The following is a 17016-nucleotide window of genomic DNA, read 5'->3' as shown; positions in this document are numbered from 1 at the left end:
GGAACAATAAAACCTGATCTGTATTTATCTTGATTTACTGTGTTTTGCATATATACAAATTAATTCAGTATTCATCTGCCACGTTTCCTTCTCCCTGCACAGGATGAGCTGAAAATGGCTATAAAGCAAGGAAATACTCTGCTGTCCTGTATCAAAGAGCAGGCCAGTAAAGCCGAGAGCCACATTTTGAACCCAGATGAGGTAGAGAACCAAACAACTGCCGAGAGGTTTGTCAAAACACAAAACGTTACACCATTAATTATAATACTCTACAGCTTAAGGAGAATCCCAGCTAACAAAAGAATGTGGGAAATGCGAACATTCCGTTTAAACGTTTTGTGAACATTATCGGAATGTTTTGCAGACTTTATCGGAATGTTGCGGTTTACATTTGGAAATAAGCAGCAACATATAAAAATCTAAAACGAATGCCTAAAATGTTTCGAGAAATAAACCAAATAAATCCATCTACGACACGTAGTTTTTTTTTTTTTTGTGTGCTTAAAGTTTTGTGAAGATAAAGACCAGACCAGCTAGCAAAAATATGTTGCTAACATTCCCATTTAATTATGTTTATGTTATGTTTCCAAATCATACAAGCTTTTTCCCCTTCTTGTGCTAAGATTTTCAGAACATTATTACAGACCAGATAACTTTGAACAAGCGTTCTAACATCGTTCATAACTTGTTGGCTGGGATAATGTCATAACACGTTTCTGGGTGACTACGTGACATTCAATATGACACGCACAAACAAAACAGAAGATCGATTTTGTTGGAGATTTTAACCATCAGGAATGCAAAAAAAAAAAAGATCTTGATGGCATCAGCAAATAAAAAGAGTCACCGAACAAGTTACATTCTGATGAAAGATTATAAGCACATTTTTTCAACTAATACCATGAGTAATTTTTTAACTCGTTCCATGAGTCATTCACAGTAGGGACGTTAATAATGTATTTTTGGAATTTACAGCCATTTCCTCTATTTTAACCAGACTTGGGCAGTTCTTGTTACAGTTGTGCTATTATTCTTTAAAGCCTGGTGTCATCTCATGTTCCTCTGTGAAATCTAATTCTGACATGCACACTGTAAACGCGTTTGTGTGTTTGTTTGTTTGTCTCAGGTTGTTAGCGCAGCTCGATGAGACAGAGAATGCATTTGAACAATTCTGGTCAAGGCATCACCTTAAATTAGAGCAGTGCTTACAATTACGGCACTTTGAGCAGGACTTCAGAGAGGTATGATGCATTGGGTGTGCCTCTGCCATTATATACCAGATATCCCTGGAGCAGTTGACTAGTCAACCAAGCTGTTGAAATGAGTCTGTTGCATCTATTGCACCAGGTGAAAGTTTCTCTGGACGGCCTGATGGAGACCCTGCTGGGCCTGTCTGACACCGGGGACTGTGTGGCTCGGGTGGAACATCTGCTGGGGGATCTGAAAACTTTGGAGGACAAAGCTCAGGTCAAAATCTTTTGAATCTGGAATCAGGCCTGGTATGCAAAGCAGTCCATTGAGTTTACATAGCGGGCTCAACAATAACCATTTGTTCTGTTTCCCCAGTCACCGTATAAATCCCCCAATCACTGTATAAATACATATTTATATAATCCTATACACTAGCAATAATTAAAATAATTAAATTACTCATATTTTTTTAAAAACCGGTTTCTTTTGCTCTGCATTTATTTGATCAAAATTACAACAGAATGAAATAACTGTTTTCTGTTTCATTATATTGTAAAATATATATACATTCAAATACATTCATAATATTTAAGAAACACTATTTGTAAAAGCTTGTATATTTTAATGTATTCACTTGCATACATATTTGAATTTTGAAACAAATACAATGTCAATTAAAAAAAATGTTTGTTTAGACATCTGTTTCCAAGGATTAATAACACAAGTGTGTCTTGAAAAAGACCAGCAGTACTGGTTACCAGGGCATGTTTTGCATGGAAGGTTTTCCTCTTCCAAGCAACCAGCTTATCTAGAAAGATAAAGCATGTTTTTTTCTTGGCCTTTTTCAGAATGCCAAGAACGTGCAGGTACTGTGTGAAAGTATGTGGTATAATTAATGAATAAAATGAATAAAAGACACAAACATAGCATTGCTGCTGTTACGACTCTGCTAGTCAACTGTGTATTGTAAATCATTCCTCATATGTTTATTCATAGCTTTCTTGTGTTTATTGATCTGTACAGGAGTCTTTGGAGAAAGCTCAGCTTCACGCTCAGCATGGTGACCAGCTCATTCAAAGTGACCACTACGCCGTGGACTCCATCCGGCCCAAGTGTGTCGAACTGCGGCGGATCTGTGACGACTTCAGCAATGAGGCCAAAAAGAAACGGGACATTCTGACCAAATCACTTGAAATCCACAAACGAATCGATGAGGTTCGCCAAACAACACACATCCTGTCAAATTACCACACACAGATTTTACCTTGGGGTGATTGTTTCAAGACATGGAAAATGCTTGATTTTGAGAGATGACGTTTCCAAAAAAATATATATCTTAGTTGAATGTTTTCGCCATTTTAGAACATTTCATTTCATATAAGAATAATTTCTCTTTCATATAAGAGAAAGGTTGAGGAAAATAAACAAAATATAAAACTATAATTATATTTTGCAGTGCATTAATGCAAGTATGGCTTGACAAAAATTGCACAATTGTGCTTATGTACTGTATATAGTATATTATTTATATACCATTCCATTATCTATCAATATTCTGAATTAGCTTATTTTTATATTTTCAGTTTTAATTTTAATTTTAATTGAAGTTTTACATAATGTATGTACTTTTGTTACTTATTTTCATTTATTTTATTTATTCCGTTTTAGTACTTAAATTTCAATTAATTAATTTAACTTATTTAAAATTTCAATTATTATAGTTGCTAAGGGAACATTTTAAAAATGTCTTCATGTTTTTCAGTTTTAATCAAATTTTTACACAATTTTCAGCTGTTTCAGTTAATGTGAGCAGTTTATTTTTTGTTTTAAACAGGAAAAAAATATCAGAACAAGGATTACTGAAAAATAAGAAAAGGATAAGAAAATACTATCTACATTTTTGTACATAAAAATTTTTTAATTGACTGTGCTTCTTTTTATTTTGGGGGGAAATTTACAATATAATAAATACAGTTTCTACAGCAAAAAATAAAAAAATTAAAAAAAAAGCATTCAGTTTAGATAACAAATAATGAATGGGTGACTTAAATTTGATCTGTGTGCGTAATAAATAAAAATTATTATAACCGCTTTCTTTAATCATTTTTATGGTTAAGATGAATTAAATAAGCTGCACAGTTTTTCTTTCTCATTTTAAATGGGTTCCAAGATAGATGCATTGATGTGCCTCTGTGTGTGTATGTGTGTGCTCTGGCAGGTGAACCAGTGGTGTGAGACTGGAGTGTATCTGCTGGCCTCTCAGGCTGTGGACAGATGTCAGACCCAAGAAGGTGCAGAAGCAGCGTTACAGGACATCGAGCGGTACATGAATTCAGCCAAAGAGCAGCAGCTCAGTCACCTCAAAGACCTCAGCAACCAGTATGAGATCGTCCTGTCAGACTGGGTCAAGGTGCAAATCAAGCGCATTACAGTTGAATACATTTGCATACAGTCAAATCCAAAAGACTCATCTACATTATTCAGCTACATTAGTTTAACATGAACTAACAATGAAAAATTATTCTGAAGCATCAATTAATCATAGCTAATGCTAATTTCAATATTTACTAATAAATTTTTCTTATCAAAACTATAATGAAAGTGATTATATTATGTTATATTATATTATTTAATAATCAGAACAAAGAACAGGTGCATTTTTATTAAATAACATTAGTAAAGATTAATGTTGTGGAATGTTAACATTGTTTAATATAGAATATTATAAATTACTTAATTATTATTTAAAAAAATATTGTACATTTTATTCATTTGAACTGGAATATTATAGTATTGAATATTAAATATTTCACCCCCCCCCCCATTTAGTTTACATTTTCCAAAAGGTGAAAATTAGATGAATTCCAGATTTGAAATTGTGTTTCAGACTTTCAGAGCCCACTGTAGAAGATGATACCGATCAACTTTTTCTGATAAATAACTGATTTTATAAACACTTTTATCTCATCCCATACAGGGCAAAGCACAAACCGCTCTAAAAACACTGGATGAAGTTCAAGAGATGTTTGAGAAAAGACACGCGAGTCTGAAAAAGCTTTCTGCAAAGCAAACAAGGCCAGTGCAACCAGTTGCACCTCGACCTGAATCTTCACCAAAACGCACTTTACCTAAAATCCCACATCACACTGCACCTAGTAAGTACAAAAAAAAAAAAAACACAAGTGTATGTTGACTGAAATGCATACATGTCCAGTCTGCTACTGGTTTAGTAGTATTTGTTTGTAATTTTATCACTTAACTTTTATTTTCCAGAAGCATGTCCTCATTTCAGGTTCATAACCTGAGTATTAAATGCTCAGGCTTTGTTTTCTGAATTATTTAAATGGAAAATATGAATTCCTTCCAGCTTGCTTGACTCTGTTTTAAACTCAACAGCATCAAATCGTAAAGCTACCGAAAACTCCTGCCCCAGTAAGCAGCCCAGTGATGCAGAGCTGGCAAAAAGAAAGAATATTCGCAAAGCCAAAGGTGGCATCAAGGTATATCAGTTACATGGTCACGTCTGAAATATATGCCAAGTTTTGTCATTTAACCCTAGATGGTGCAGGCTGATGGTGCCAATAATTCAGACTGATGATATTTCAGTGTTAAACTACTTGGCACAAGCTGATTGGTTCATGTTGCATACGCAGCCAATGAGCTTGCTGTTTCACATTTAAACATTTTCACATTTCGCAGTGCGCTTTCAGAGTTCCTATGAAACCCTCTACCTCCCCAGCTCCACCTGTATAGATCTACTATGGATTATTATATATGCTACTTGTGCAACAGCAGTATGTCTTAAATACTCACAGCTACAAATAGTGAACATTGTCTTATCGATTATAATGCTAACATTTTTTGTCATGTATTTGTCATGAATTTTTTTTTTTTTTTTTTTTTTTTTTTTTTTTTTACATAAGCATTTGTATGTACTGTATGCAGTAGGGGTGGCACAGTTCAACTTTTTCACATTTCGGTTTGTTTCACGGTTTTAGAGTTTCACGGTTTTCGGTACAGTTCGGTATGTGCTATGTTTATGGAAAAACTATACTTTCTGATAGAAAAAGAAGAAGAATATTTTATCCAACTACAAGCAGCAGCATACAAAAAAGTCAATGTCAAGCCCTGACTGTATGTATAAAAACCTAGTTAGCCTGGGATTAGATCTTGCATTTAAAATATTTTACTGCATATCATTATTACACATTTTACATTCATCTCAAACATAAAGCCATTTCTTTCATTTGAAACCTATATAGGTTTCTGACCAGTGTGTTCTGTCTTCCTGTGGTTTCTCACAGATTGAAGTCATGCATGAAGGAGGGCAAGGGGGATCGAGTCTGGTCCTCATGAGCAATGAAACCGAAGAGTCGCTTTCAAACAGACGCAGGTAAGAACATGTCTTCTGAGAAAGAGCGTCTCACATGATAAGGTGAAGTTTATTAAGCAGTGTCAGAGATCAAGTATCAATATGAACACATTTCTTCTAATATTTATATATTTCATTAACCCTTTTTTCGGTTTAGTTCTATAATAAATAAATATAGTATATAATATAAATAATAATACAATTATTACAGCAGAGCAACAATTATTCATTACTTGTTTTGCAGTTTAGTAGATATATTATCACAGACTTAAAGACACAGTTCACCCGAAAATGAAAATTCACCAATGTACTCAGCATCAAGTTGTTCCAAACACATTGAAGAACACTCATCTTTGTGAAAATGACCTATTCTGCTAATTGGCCAAAATGAGAATAAGAACTGTTGCACCACCAAAGCAGTGACTCAAACTGATTTGTGATGACACACATTTGATCACACATCTGATGCCATTTCTGAATGTACAGGATTAACTAGTTTGGCAACTTCTTAATATCTCAATCAGAACATTCAGTACAGTTAATCACATATACACATTACTCACTGCTTCTGCTTTTTTCATTACCTTATGCCATATGTAGGTAGTTTCTGTTGTTTGGTGTAAGTTGTGAATTTTATGTTGTGAAACATCTTGTGTAGTGCATTTTTTCCTTGTTAAACCTTGTTAAGCAAGCTATCAGTCTTCATGTTGGTATCTGGCACAACATACAGTAGTTTTTCATGTGCATACTGATGTCTGTAAAAGCAGCTGACCTAATGACCTCTGCTTGTTGTCTTCCTAAAAAAAAGTTTTGCTGGGATGCGAACGTATTATTGGTGACTCAGTAGAATCTTTTTATGTTTTAATAGACGTTCGTTTAATATTTGGCTTATTTGTTTACTGCTCCCAAACTGAATAGATGTATGTTGTTAATGTGTTAAAGGTAAGTGAAGCGATCATACCCACTTCTTCATTTTTTTCACATTTGGCAGGCTTTTAAGTTTCATGCATTATTAAAAGTTCTACTTTCTAATCTACATATTTAAAAACAGGAACAATGTTCGCTCACACATGTTCTTTCTTACATTACTCACATCCTGTTTTAGCAATAAAGAATTTTCAAAGTAATTCTTAAGCTGTATCTTTCTTGTTTTAACACATTCATGACGTAGTCGCTCAGCCCGTTAAGAGTATTTCTACATTTTTATTTTTAGTGTTTTTAAGGAAACCTTATTTAACCTCATATAAAATAACTGTAGTTACAAACAAGTTTAATCATTAAAGTGATAGTTCATCCAAAAATGTTAACTAATCTACGATTTACTCAAGCCATCCTAGGTTACTTTCTTCTTTCAGATAAATACATCGGAGCTATATTAAAATGTCCTGGATCTTCCTAGCCTTATAATGGCAGTGAATGGGTGTTGGGATTCAATAGTTTAATAGAAGTCCAAAAAAGTGCATCCGTCCATCATAAAAAAGGCTCCACACGGCTCTTGGGTTTAGTAAAGGCATTGAAGTGAATTGATGCACATGTGTAAGAAACACATCTGTATTTTAAACTTTATAAACTCTATCTTCCGCTAACTGTCATATGTACATGAGAGAGGGGCATTTCAGCAGATCTGGCTGGCGCAAAAGAGCGTACGCTGTTTGCTTCCAGTGGATATTCTCCAAAATGGCACTACACAGAGTAAACAAACTGTTGATTAAAGTCGTTATGCTTGTTTTATCCACATACAAAAAGTATTCTCATCACTTCATAACGTTACAGTTGAACCACTGATGGCAGACGGACTATTCTTACAATCCTTTTCATACTTTTCTGGACCTTGACAGTGTATTTTACTTGGCAGTCTATGGGACAGTAACAAGCCTCCTGGTTTTCATCCAAAATATCTTCAATTGTGTTCCAAAGATGAGCAAAGCTTTTATGGGTTTGGAGGGACTCTGGAGAAAGTGATTAATGAATAATGAATAATTTTCATTTTGGTGTGGAATATGAATATCCCTTTAAGCATGCTGAGAACTAAAAATGCCCTGTTTAGTTTCAGTGTAGTGATTCATGTAGTTTCAACACAAATAGATGAGGTGAACACAACTTTCAGTAATTGCGTTTCTTTAGCTTATTATAATGAACTAAATTTGATTCACAGCAAAAATAATTTGAGTATAGGTTTCGACACTACTGTTGTTGTTAATATAATCTAAGAAAAAAATAAAATTGGTATGACAGGAGTCAAAGAGAGTCAAACTTTAACAATGACGGAATTAACACTTTAATTGATTTTAATTCCGAATGATAGTGGGAAATAAAAACACTTGTGGGAATGTACATTTTTGGCAGTGTTTTCGCATGCTGAATCTTCATTCTTCTTAGAACAGTTATTCTTATTATATTCTGTAATACAGTAATTACAGTATGAAGAATAATATTGTTTGTATTTGGTTGATGAGACTGAGGAGAAGTCGTCATGATAATAATGTCACAATGCAATACATCTCAAAAGGCTTTTATTTTATTGTAGCAAAATGTAACTTGTTAAAATCCTCATTCACAAATAGCACCATCAGTTCATTAAAACGTTTGAAAGCTTTAAGCAGAAGCAAATGCATTTGCAACTTGAAAGGAAGTTAAGACACAGTGAAACAAATACTTTCCTAGTAGCTAAAAACAGTCTTAATTCATAGGAATGGGAACTATGAATATGCTTAAATGTCAAAGCCCATTTCATCCCACACACACACACACACAAATTTTTTTTAATAATTTTTTTGCCAAATTGGCAGTATGTTCATGATGATAAAACAAATTAAATAAATAAATAAAATTTTACTAGTATTAAGTATTAATAAAATGTATTTTTTTATTTTCAAATTTTCTCCTTTTTTAGTGTTTTAATTCTCATTCTCAGTTCATGATAATTCTTACTGCTATCACACAATACAGTAAAATTACTATGATCATTTAAATAATATACCATTATTTTTCTTGCAATACGGAGATTAGAAACCGTAGATTTTGGTAGAAAGAATTTAGTGGAAAAGTCTTAATATTTTCAGAATCACTTTATCCATGTGTATTTTATATTTACTCAATTTCTTATAATTTTTTTGGAGGGAAATATGACCTTGACGTGTTTTGTGAGACTCAAGTCATTTTAGATAACTTATTTAAATTTATCTTCCAATTCTATTCCTGCTCTCTTGCCCTACACTGTCCATGAAAATTAAATACTTTTAAATAAAATTAAAAAAGTGCAAAACAAATGCTTAGGGCGCACAGCTTTAAACTTTATTGAACTGACAAAATATTTAACATGTAAAGCAAAAGTAAACAAGAGAGAGGGAGAAAATTAAATACTGTTCATACTTCATAGTGCATCATGTGAAAGCTCCCATGCATGAATACGTGTTCGTAAAGTACGGCTTACAAAGCAGCGTCATTTTCACAGCCGCACAATAGAGTTTCCCAATCAGTCCAGACGAAATACTTTTTACCTGCGGGGAGGTCGCAACCTTCCACAGATACCTAATATCGTCCTCGTGTCCATGAGAGGTGATAATTTTTTCATAGATGCACGGGTGATAGGGTGTTTTCCCCTCACCCGAGAAATAAACGTGTTCCTGAGGCGAGACGCCCGCTGCAATGGCACAGATACCCATGAAGACGTCATCGATATACAAAGAGGCGTTCAGAGACAGCGTGGCCTGATAGATTTTGGCTGCCACGTCGCCAGAGACCACGTACCCTGCCCCGGCGGTGTAATCTGGGTAGGAAGTCCACTGGTACATGTCGAAGGGCATGTAGTACTTACTGTCCCTGCTGCGAATGGGAGGTGCCCCCTTGTGAACGTGGCCGACCCAGAGGTTGCGCACGTTCTGTCTTCTGAGGTCCTGAAGGTAGCGCACAAGGTTGGGCAAATGGATGAAGACGTCATCGTCCGCAGTCATGAAGAAGCGGGCATGTGCGCAGTTTTCGTGCGTCCAGCGGAACTGAAGCAGCAGTTTCACAGTGAGGTTGTGGAATGTGTCAAGGAAGTCCTGCTGAACCAGGTCACCGTGTATCTTGTGCTCCTTGTGTAATTCCGTCTGCAATTTGTCCTGCACCACAGGGTGAACTCCCATAGCAAACACTAATTTTACAATAACACCCAGCTCGTGACTTATGTAGGACTCGTTTCCCCAAGTGGAGCGAATGTCCTGTCGTCTTCTGAAGTTTCGTGGAGAGGACTTCACGAAGAGGAGAAGCAGTACTTCTTTGTCTTTACAAACCTCCTCGTTGTTTATCAAATACGGGAAGCTACCAAACCTGGCTGCTTCCTTTGGGCTGACGCTGAGGCTTTTGTTGATGAAATCGTAGCTGTTGATTAGGTAACGGTACGAGTAGGACTTCACATGGTTCACCACGCTTTGGTCCACGTGGTCCCAGCAAACCATAAGGACTGACATGACACAGCACATGGAGACAAGCTGTAGAAAATGCCATTTTCTCACCCTTCTGCATTTCAAGAACATTCTGCTAAGCGGCGCAAGCTCTCAACCCCTTTCTTGTCAAGTCCAGTTATTCAATCCAGATGTACCGCTCTCGATGATTTTCCACAACTGGGTTTGCCTGAATTCCATCTTAGTCATCTCATTGCGGATGTGCTAGCCTACCGGACGCGTTAACCCAAAACATTTTCCACATTTTTGTGTCCAGTTTCCTTACACTTTACACAAAACGTCAGTCGGTCGAGAAAATCCACTGTATGGCATTAAAACCTCATTTGTGTTCTGTAAAGAAAGAATAATTTTTTAAAATTTAAAAACAGGGATTACAATGATTTAAAACTACAATTACTACTAATAATAAAATATAAAACATATTTATTAAATATTTAAACTCCAAACACTGTGTATTTTACACACACTACCATTAATGAAAAACTGGGGTCAGTAAGCTTCTTAGATGCTATCCAGGGCTGCTTATATTTGATCAGAAATACAGTAAAAACATATAGTAAATATTATTACAATTTAAAATAACTTAAAAAACACACTTGCTTCCTTGCTAAAAAACTAACAAACAAACCAAAAAACGATACATTTCATGGCAGTCACGTAAAGACCATTTGCTTTCAAAACAACATTCCTCTTTAACAAATGCTGCCTGTTCGCATCATTTGTTTTGCGAGAGCTCATTGAAAACCTTGACCATGTGGGGAGACTCGACGAATCGATCATGTGAAATGAAAGCAATCGTCGACTCAGCGCTACGCTGAATGAAAGGATTTAAACCAGCGTACGCGCTGATGTGCTGAGTGCTGTGCAAAACATTCATGACTGCGAAAAGATCATTACAGCAGCAAATTCACTCAAAAGGCACAACAGCTATGCATGTCATGATGTCCCACACCCTGAACTGCCAAGTGCCAGGAGCAGAAGGGATTGTATGACAAACTTGATCACCTGCTCATAGCAGCCACTCAATTATTAGTTCACATTAATCTGCATGACCGTCCATCCCATTTTTAGTCATTTTGATCAAAACTGGGATATATTTCATTATGTATTACAGATAAAGTTTATATACGTAAAAAGATTGCTAATGTAGATTTGAATACATTCTGCTTTGCTTTAAAAGTGTGACTGGTTACCTACTACATTTTCATTTTCTCATTCTCAGTAATTTCAACACTGTTTCATGCTGACATGCCTCTAAAAAGTACATTTAATCTTCATGACCTGTTCAACTCCTCTTTGTAATATGCTCATATAGCTCACCTTAGCTCACAGTTTTGCCCACTATATCTCAGTGTTCACAATCTCTTTCTTTTGACATGGTATCAGTAAGTATTGTTAGCTGTGTGTGTGTTAGCTATTTCATTTGCATTTTAAATATCATAAAACACTCCCTAAGTGAAAACCCAGTCCAAGCAAAGTTCATAGTTCATATTTTAATACTAAAGTCCATCATATGATAATGAAAGCATGTTTAAAAGAATATACTTTTAGGATTGGTGCTATTATTTATTTTCATTCTTTTTCGAAAATCACATTCAATACTCAGACTCCACAGGAACGGTGTAAATTTAGCATGAGGTCTCTAAAAGGCTTGACACACCAGTGGAAAAACATTCTGTTCTTCCAAAAGTTAAATCTCTTAGCTTTTATTTTTCTTTTTTCCAGAAAGATCTCCACACAGGAACTCTGCTTAGTCAAAAACATATGACTTACCACTGAGGCCCGTCCATGATGTAGTAAATGTGCGAAAGTATTTGTTTTCTTAAGCCCTGGTCCTCCGTTGGAGTGTGGCAGCTGTACTGAAAGCAGTAGTGTGGTGGAGCTTGTATTTGAACGGGAGTGTTTCCTAATGGAGGGGCGGGCAGTACATGCCTCTTCTTAAACATTGGCCAACTTTATCATTCGAACGAACTGTGAAAAGAAAAACTTCTCTGACAGAATCGTGGAATTTGGGTCATCTGATTCACATAAGCAGACTACACCTCAGCACAATAAATGCAATTCATCGGTGAAGGAGGAGTGGATAAGACAAAATAAGGCCGTTTAAGGGTGTTGTAGTAGCTAGGATGTTTACGACTAGTAACTGACACAGAAATGAAAGCTGAGCTGAGTCGTTATTGCTAGATGATGTTTCAGTGCTCCAAATTTGCCAAAATGTTTAAGTGTCTAGCTTATTTTCAGATTAAAAATGTATTTTACAAACGTTACTTTCTGCGGAGGTTGGATGGTTTTATGGGAGTCGTGCTCTTACTGAAGCTTCAGTCGTAAACAGTGTCTCTCATCACACCGATGTTCTGACTTTTGTTGGACAAAATGCTGAAAGCTTTTTTGCATGCCCTTTCTCAACAGCCACATCATGAATGAACTGATAGAGACGGAGAGGCTGTACGTGGAAGAGCTACAGAGCATCATAGAGGTACACGTGAAATAAAAAACTGTTTTTGCAAAAATGCACACATCGTGAATACACATACTGTTCAAAATAGTTTTTGCTTTTTTATACACAAATTGACGCTTTTATTTAGCAACAGTATAGACTTTACAAAATGAATGCAAATAAATTCAAATTATTTTCTCATTTAATTACTATATATATAATTTTTTTTTTTTTTTCATCTAAGTATTCTGAGAAAATACAGTTTCCACGAAAATATGAAGCAGCACAATTTTTATTTTAAACATTGATAATAATAAGAATGTGTCTTGAGTAGCAAGACGCTAAAAGTAGATTAATTCAGTTTTGCATCACAGGAAAAAATTACATTTTTAAAACATATTGAAATGTTGTAATAATGTTTTAAAAATGTAATAAATTACTCAGGATCTCACACAAGTCACAACAAAAAGAGTCCAGGATTTGTCAGATTGATTAGCATCTGCTGAAGTTCAGTTGTAAGTAATGTAAATATATGTCAAAACAAGCGCATCAGCTATAGTTATGTCATTTAAAACTCTGTTGTGCAGTGTTGAAATATTTGACTGTGGTTTTGTTTGTCCTGTATATTTTTGTGCAGGGATATGCCGCTGCACTGGATGACCCCGAGCTGATCTATTTGATCCCACCTTCTCTGGAAAACAAGAAGGAAGTTCTCTTTGGAAATCTGCCTGAAATTTACGAGTTTCACCAGAAGTAAGTAAAACGGAAACTGTTTGACAGGTCGTAATTCCCAACTTAAGGACATTATAGGCAGTTTCTAACTGGTTAGAGACTAAGGTAGACCACCTTGAGCAAGCAACAAACTTGCCATCGGACCACTTGCTTGATCAGTTTCCACCAGCTACATAGAAACCAGCTGCCTTGCTCCAAAACTCGCTAGCAGCTCAAGCTGGATTTTCCAGACTGGACTGCGCCCATGTTCAGAATGAGCCAGACCCTCCCCCGACGTGACCCCACATTCCTGACGAAACTCTTAGGACATCTGGTTAGGTTAGTTTCTGTTCTGATGCTTCCCTATAATGTAAACTTCACACCCAAACCCTCTTATCCACAAGGGCTTTTTGTATAGTGAGCCAGAGACAAACAATAGTTTGTCGGGAACGAAGGTGTGGTGGGTTTTGTGCCTTGTGATATTGGATTGTCATTAAAAATCCATAGGGGTTGGCTGGCCCATTGTTTGGCTGGCCTCATGCTACCTCTAATAGTTGTAGAGTTCATTGTCTCCCAGCTGGCATTGAGTTACAGCAAAGTCCAGGATTATGACAGTAACAACCCCCATAGCGGGTTTGTGTGTCTCCCCATATGTCTTTCCTCAGCACCTGTTTCCACCGCATCAATCGGATGCAGATAAACAGCCGCTGATCATTGCCCATCATTCCCAGCTGTAGCCTTGTTCTTCTGCCTTCACAGTCACTGAAACATGTCATCACGTCAGTAATGAAAAGTCCTCAAAGGCTTTTGTGTTTGTTGCTGATATGGGATATTCTGTAGTGATTTGTCTGACAGAGATGAACTATAAACAGGCTTTTCTTCTAAATAATCGTATAAAGATTCAGGGAAAGGAGAGCAGACAGATAGTTCACCCAAAAATGGGCATTTCTCGCATGATTTTCATTTCATGTAAAATCACAGGTGAAGTTTAGAAGAATGTCAATGCTACACTTTTCCATATAATGAAATTGAATGGTGACCAAAAAGTGAATTTAAAAATATTATATTATATTGCTTTTATTGTGCTTCTTTGTGGTTTTTGGAGCTTTACAGTGTCTAGTCCTGGAAAAGAGCAGTGAGAAGTGATGTTCACTCATTACCTTCAGTCATTTATTTGTTTATTTACTCATTTGTTCCGTTCTACTTTAACAGGACTTTTCTCAAAGAGCTAGAAAATTCTACGGAGAAGCCGGAGTTAGTAGGAACATGTTTTTTGAAGCGGGTGAGTGACAATATTGGTGATGTTTTCGGTGAAATACAGTACAATTACAGTATTGGAAATGGGATCCTGAGACTTGTCTCCATCTGCTGTCTTGCAGAAGGAAGAGTTACAAATTTATGAGAAATATTGTCAGAATAAGCCACGATCGGAGGCTTTGTGGCGGCAGTGTGGGGACAGTATGTTCTTTCAGGTGAGGCTTATATATATATATATATATATATATATATATATATATATATATATATATATATATATATATATATTCACACACTCACACTATATGCTATTAAAAGTTTGGGGTCTTTGAGATTTCTTAATGTTTTTGAAATAAATGTAGCCTTGGTGAACATAAGAAAAGTCTTTATGTAATCAAAAATACAGTAATATTGTAAAATATTAATTTAATTTGAAAAACATTTTTACTATTTTAATTAATTTTTAAATGTAATTTATTTCTGTTATGCAAAGCTACATTTTCAGCGTCATTCTTCCTCATTCTGATATGTTCATTTGCGGATTCAGTAACAGAGATTATTATTGTCAATATTGGAAAAGGTTATGCTGTATAATCTATTTGTGGAAAACAGTGATACATTTTTTTTCTGTATTCTATACATTTGGTCACTTTTGATCAGCCCTTGCTATATATCTATATATATATATATATATATATATATATATATAGAGAGAGAGAGAGAGAGAGAGAGAGAGAGAGAGAGAGAGAGAACTAGCTACATTTCAAATTTTAAAAGCGTTTTTAATGATTTTTGAACATAGGAGTGTCAAAAAAGGTTGGACCACAAGCTTTCATTAGATGCGTATCTGCTAAAGCCTGTGCAGAGAATCACCAAGTACCAGCTGATGTTAAAGGTAAGTCTTTTCCCATCTTTTTTCCAGTTTGTTGCATATGTTTGTTTGTATATCAAGGTGGAGATCTCTTAACTTAAATTCCGCTAATATTCTAACCCTTCACTTTCAACCCAGACATTGTTTATTTTCTCACACATTTCTCCACCCACTCATTGTACAGGAGATGCTGAAGTGCAGTAAGAACTCAGAGGGCACCGCAGAGCTGGAGGAAGCTCTGGCCACAGTGCTGGATATCATCAAATCAGTCAACGACTCCATGCATCAGATCGCCATCACTGGTTTTGAGGTTTCTGCACATTACACTATGTGTATCACAATAATTTGCATGTTAAAGAGATACAGTATTTTGAAGGTTAATATTTTGCATGGTGTGCACCTGCTATTGTGTGTGTGTGTGTGTGTGCTAATTTAAGTCTTATATGTGATTTCAGGGCAATCTGAATGATTTGGGAAAACTGCTCATGCAGGGGTCATTTAATGTTTGGACAGACCACAAGAAAGGTCACAGTAAAGTGAAGGACTTGGCACGCTTCAAACCCATGCAGAGACATCTCTTCCTCTACCACAAAATGCTTTTGTTCTGCAAGAAACGTGAGGAGACATCAGATGGCCATGAGAAATCCCCCTCCTACAGTTTCAAGCACTCATTAAAGGTGGGACGACACCATCAGAGATTTGTGCATGAAAGTAATGAAATAGTTAACATCTGGCTATACAGAATGAGCTTCATATCTTACACTGAAGGCATATTTTGTCCTTGAACTAAGTGGCAACTTCTCATTTATTTTCAAAAGCAAATATTTGACATCTTGATAATGAAATTAAAAACAAAATCCCTAGTAGATGATGTCAGCTGGTTGTTAAGCCTATTTATTTACTATACTGTCATTTTTTCCATGCTGATGTGACCCTGTCATAAGAAATCTGCGTCTGATTTTGAGTCATGACTTCACTATAGAGCAATCATTTCCATCTTAATCATCATTATCAGTGTATCAAAATAATGCATAGTGAATCATCTGTGGGACAGGTTAAAAATAAATATATTTTAGATCATATTATATCTGATAAGTTGAGAAACTGATCAGTTGTGTGTTTTTTTTCTTCTAGATGAGCTCAGTGGGAATCACAGAAAATGTAAAAGGAGACATCAAGAAGTTTGAAATCTGGTACAATGGCAGAGAGGAAGTTTACATTGTTCAGGTACAGGCCTCAACATTTTTTATTTATTTTTTATTAAAAACATAAACAATTCTGAGTATGCAATGTGGGGTCCAAACATATAAAAAGTTTTCTATTCTCTTATTTTCTGAAAATAATTCTGCATCGTTTCTGAAAGCACCATGTTGTTCCATCTATTGGCCATGAGAGGGAACTGTTGTCCCACAGCAGAAAGGTTCCCATTTTTAAAACGTGTCCTACATTTTCTGTCAGGCCCCTTCGATGGAAGTGAAGAACACTTGGGTGTCAGAGATCCGCAAAGTCTTAACAAGCCAGCTGGAAGCCTGCCGAGGTATTTCTGAGCAAACCTCCTTAAACTCTCCCTTCACCCAAACTCAGTTCACTAAGAAACTTGTTACAAACTACCCTGGAGACAAGTACCACGTAAAGCCAAAATTAATTGTGAATTCACAATGACAACCTGGAACAACCTCATCTTCCTTACTTTTTTTGCATAAAAAAAATATTTAAACAGCGCTTCGAAATA

The 17016-nt window shown here is 35.8% G+C and overlaps 2 protein-coding genes across 11 annotated transcripts in view; one reads left to right on the top strand and one right to left on the bottom strand.

Moving 5' to 3' along the window:
• The window catches only part of mcf2l2 (MCF.2 cell line derived transforming sequence-like 2), a 56851-nt gene that overhangs the window by 20883 nt on the left and 18952 nt on the right, over window positions 1-17016 (top strand). For all 10 annotated transcript variants that reach the window (XM_052568964.1, XM_052568962.1, XM_052568965.1 and 7 more), the window contains exons 8-24: window positions 103-227; window positions 1127-1241; window positions 1348-1467; window positions 2215-2406; window positions 3410-3601; window positions 4169-4346; window positions 4588-4691; window positions 5496-5584; window positions 12418-12484; window positions 13083-13198; window positions 14369-14438; window positions 14536-14628; window positions 15216-15308; window positions 15469-15594; window positions 15740-15961; window positions 16419-16511; window positions 16743-16821. In XM_052568964.1, coding sequence (XP_052424924.1) covers window positions 103-227; window positions 1127-1241; window positions 1348-1467; window positions 2215-2406; window positions 3410-3601; window positions 4169-4346; window positions 4588-4691; window positions 5496-5584; window positions 12418-12484; window positions 13083-13198; window positions 14369-14438; window positions 14536-14628; window positions 15216-15308; window positions 15469-15594; window positions 15740-15961; window positions 16419-16511; window positions 16743-16821 — 2074 coding nt within the window. The remainder of the gene's footprint in view (window positions 1-102; window positions 228-1126; window positions 1242-1347; window positions 1468-2214; window positions 2407-3409; window positions 3602-4168; window positions 4347-4587; window positions 4692-5495; window positions 5585-12417; window positions 12485-13082; window positions 13199-14368; window positions 14439-14535; window positions 14629-15215; window positions 15309-15468; window positions 15595-15739; window positions 15962-16418; window positions 16512-16742; window positions 16822-17016) is intronic.
• Window positions 8060-11940, bottom strand: b3gnt5a (UDP-GlcNAc:betaGal beta-1,3-N-acetylglucosaminyltransferase 5a). The gene is made up of 2 exons (XM_052568973.1): window positions 11782-11940; window positions 8060-10338 (listed from the first exon to the last, which is right to left on the bottom strand). Exon 2 carries the CDS (start codon window positions 10078-10080, stop codon window positions 8947-8949), a length of 1134 nt encoding a protein of 377 aa, XP_052424933.1. The 5' UTR covers window positions 10081-10338; window positions 11782-11940; the 3' UTR covers window positions 8060-8946.

The sequence above is a fragment of the Carassius gibelio genome, chromosome B11 (genome assembly GCF_023724105.1).
Source record: "Carassius gibelio isolate Cgi1373 ecotype wild population from Czech Republic chromosome B11, carGib1.2-hapl.c, whole genome shotgun sequence".
Classification (NCBI taxonomy): Eukaryota; Metazoa; Chordata; class Actinopteri; order Cypriniformes; family Cyprinidae; genus Carassius; species Carassius gibelio.
This window is presented reverse-complemented; position numbering and strand designations above follow the sequence as displayed.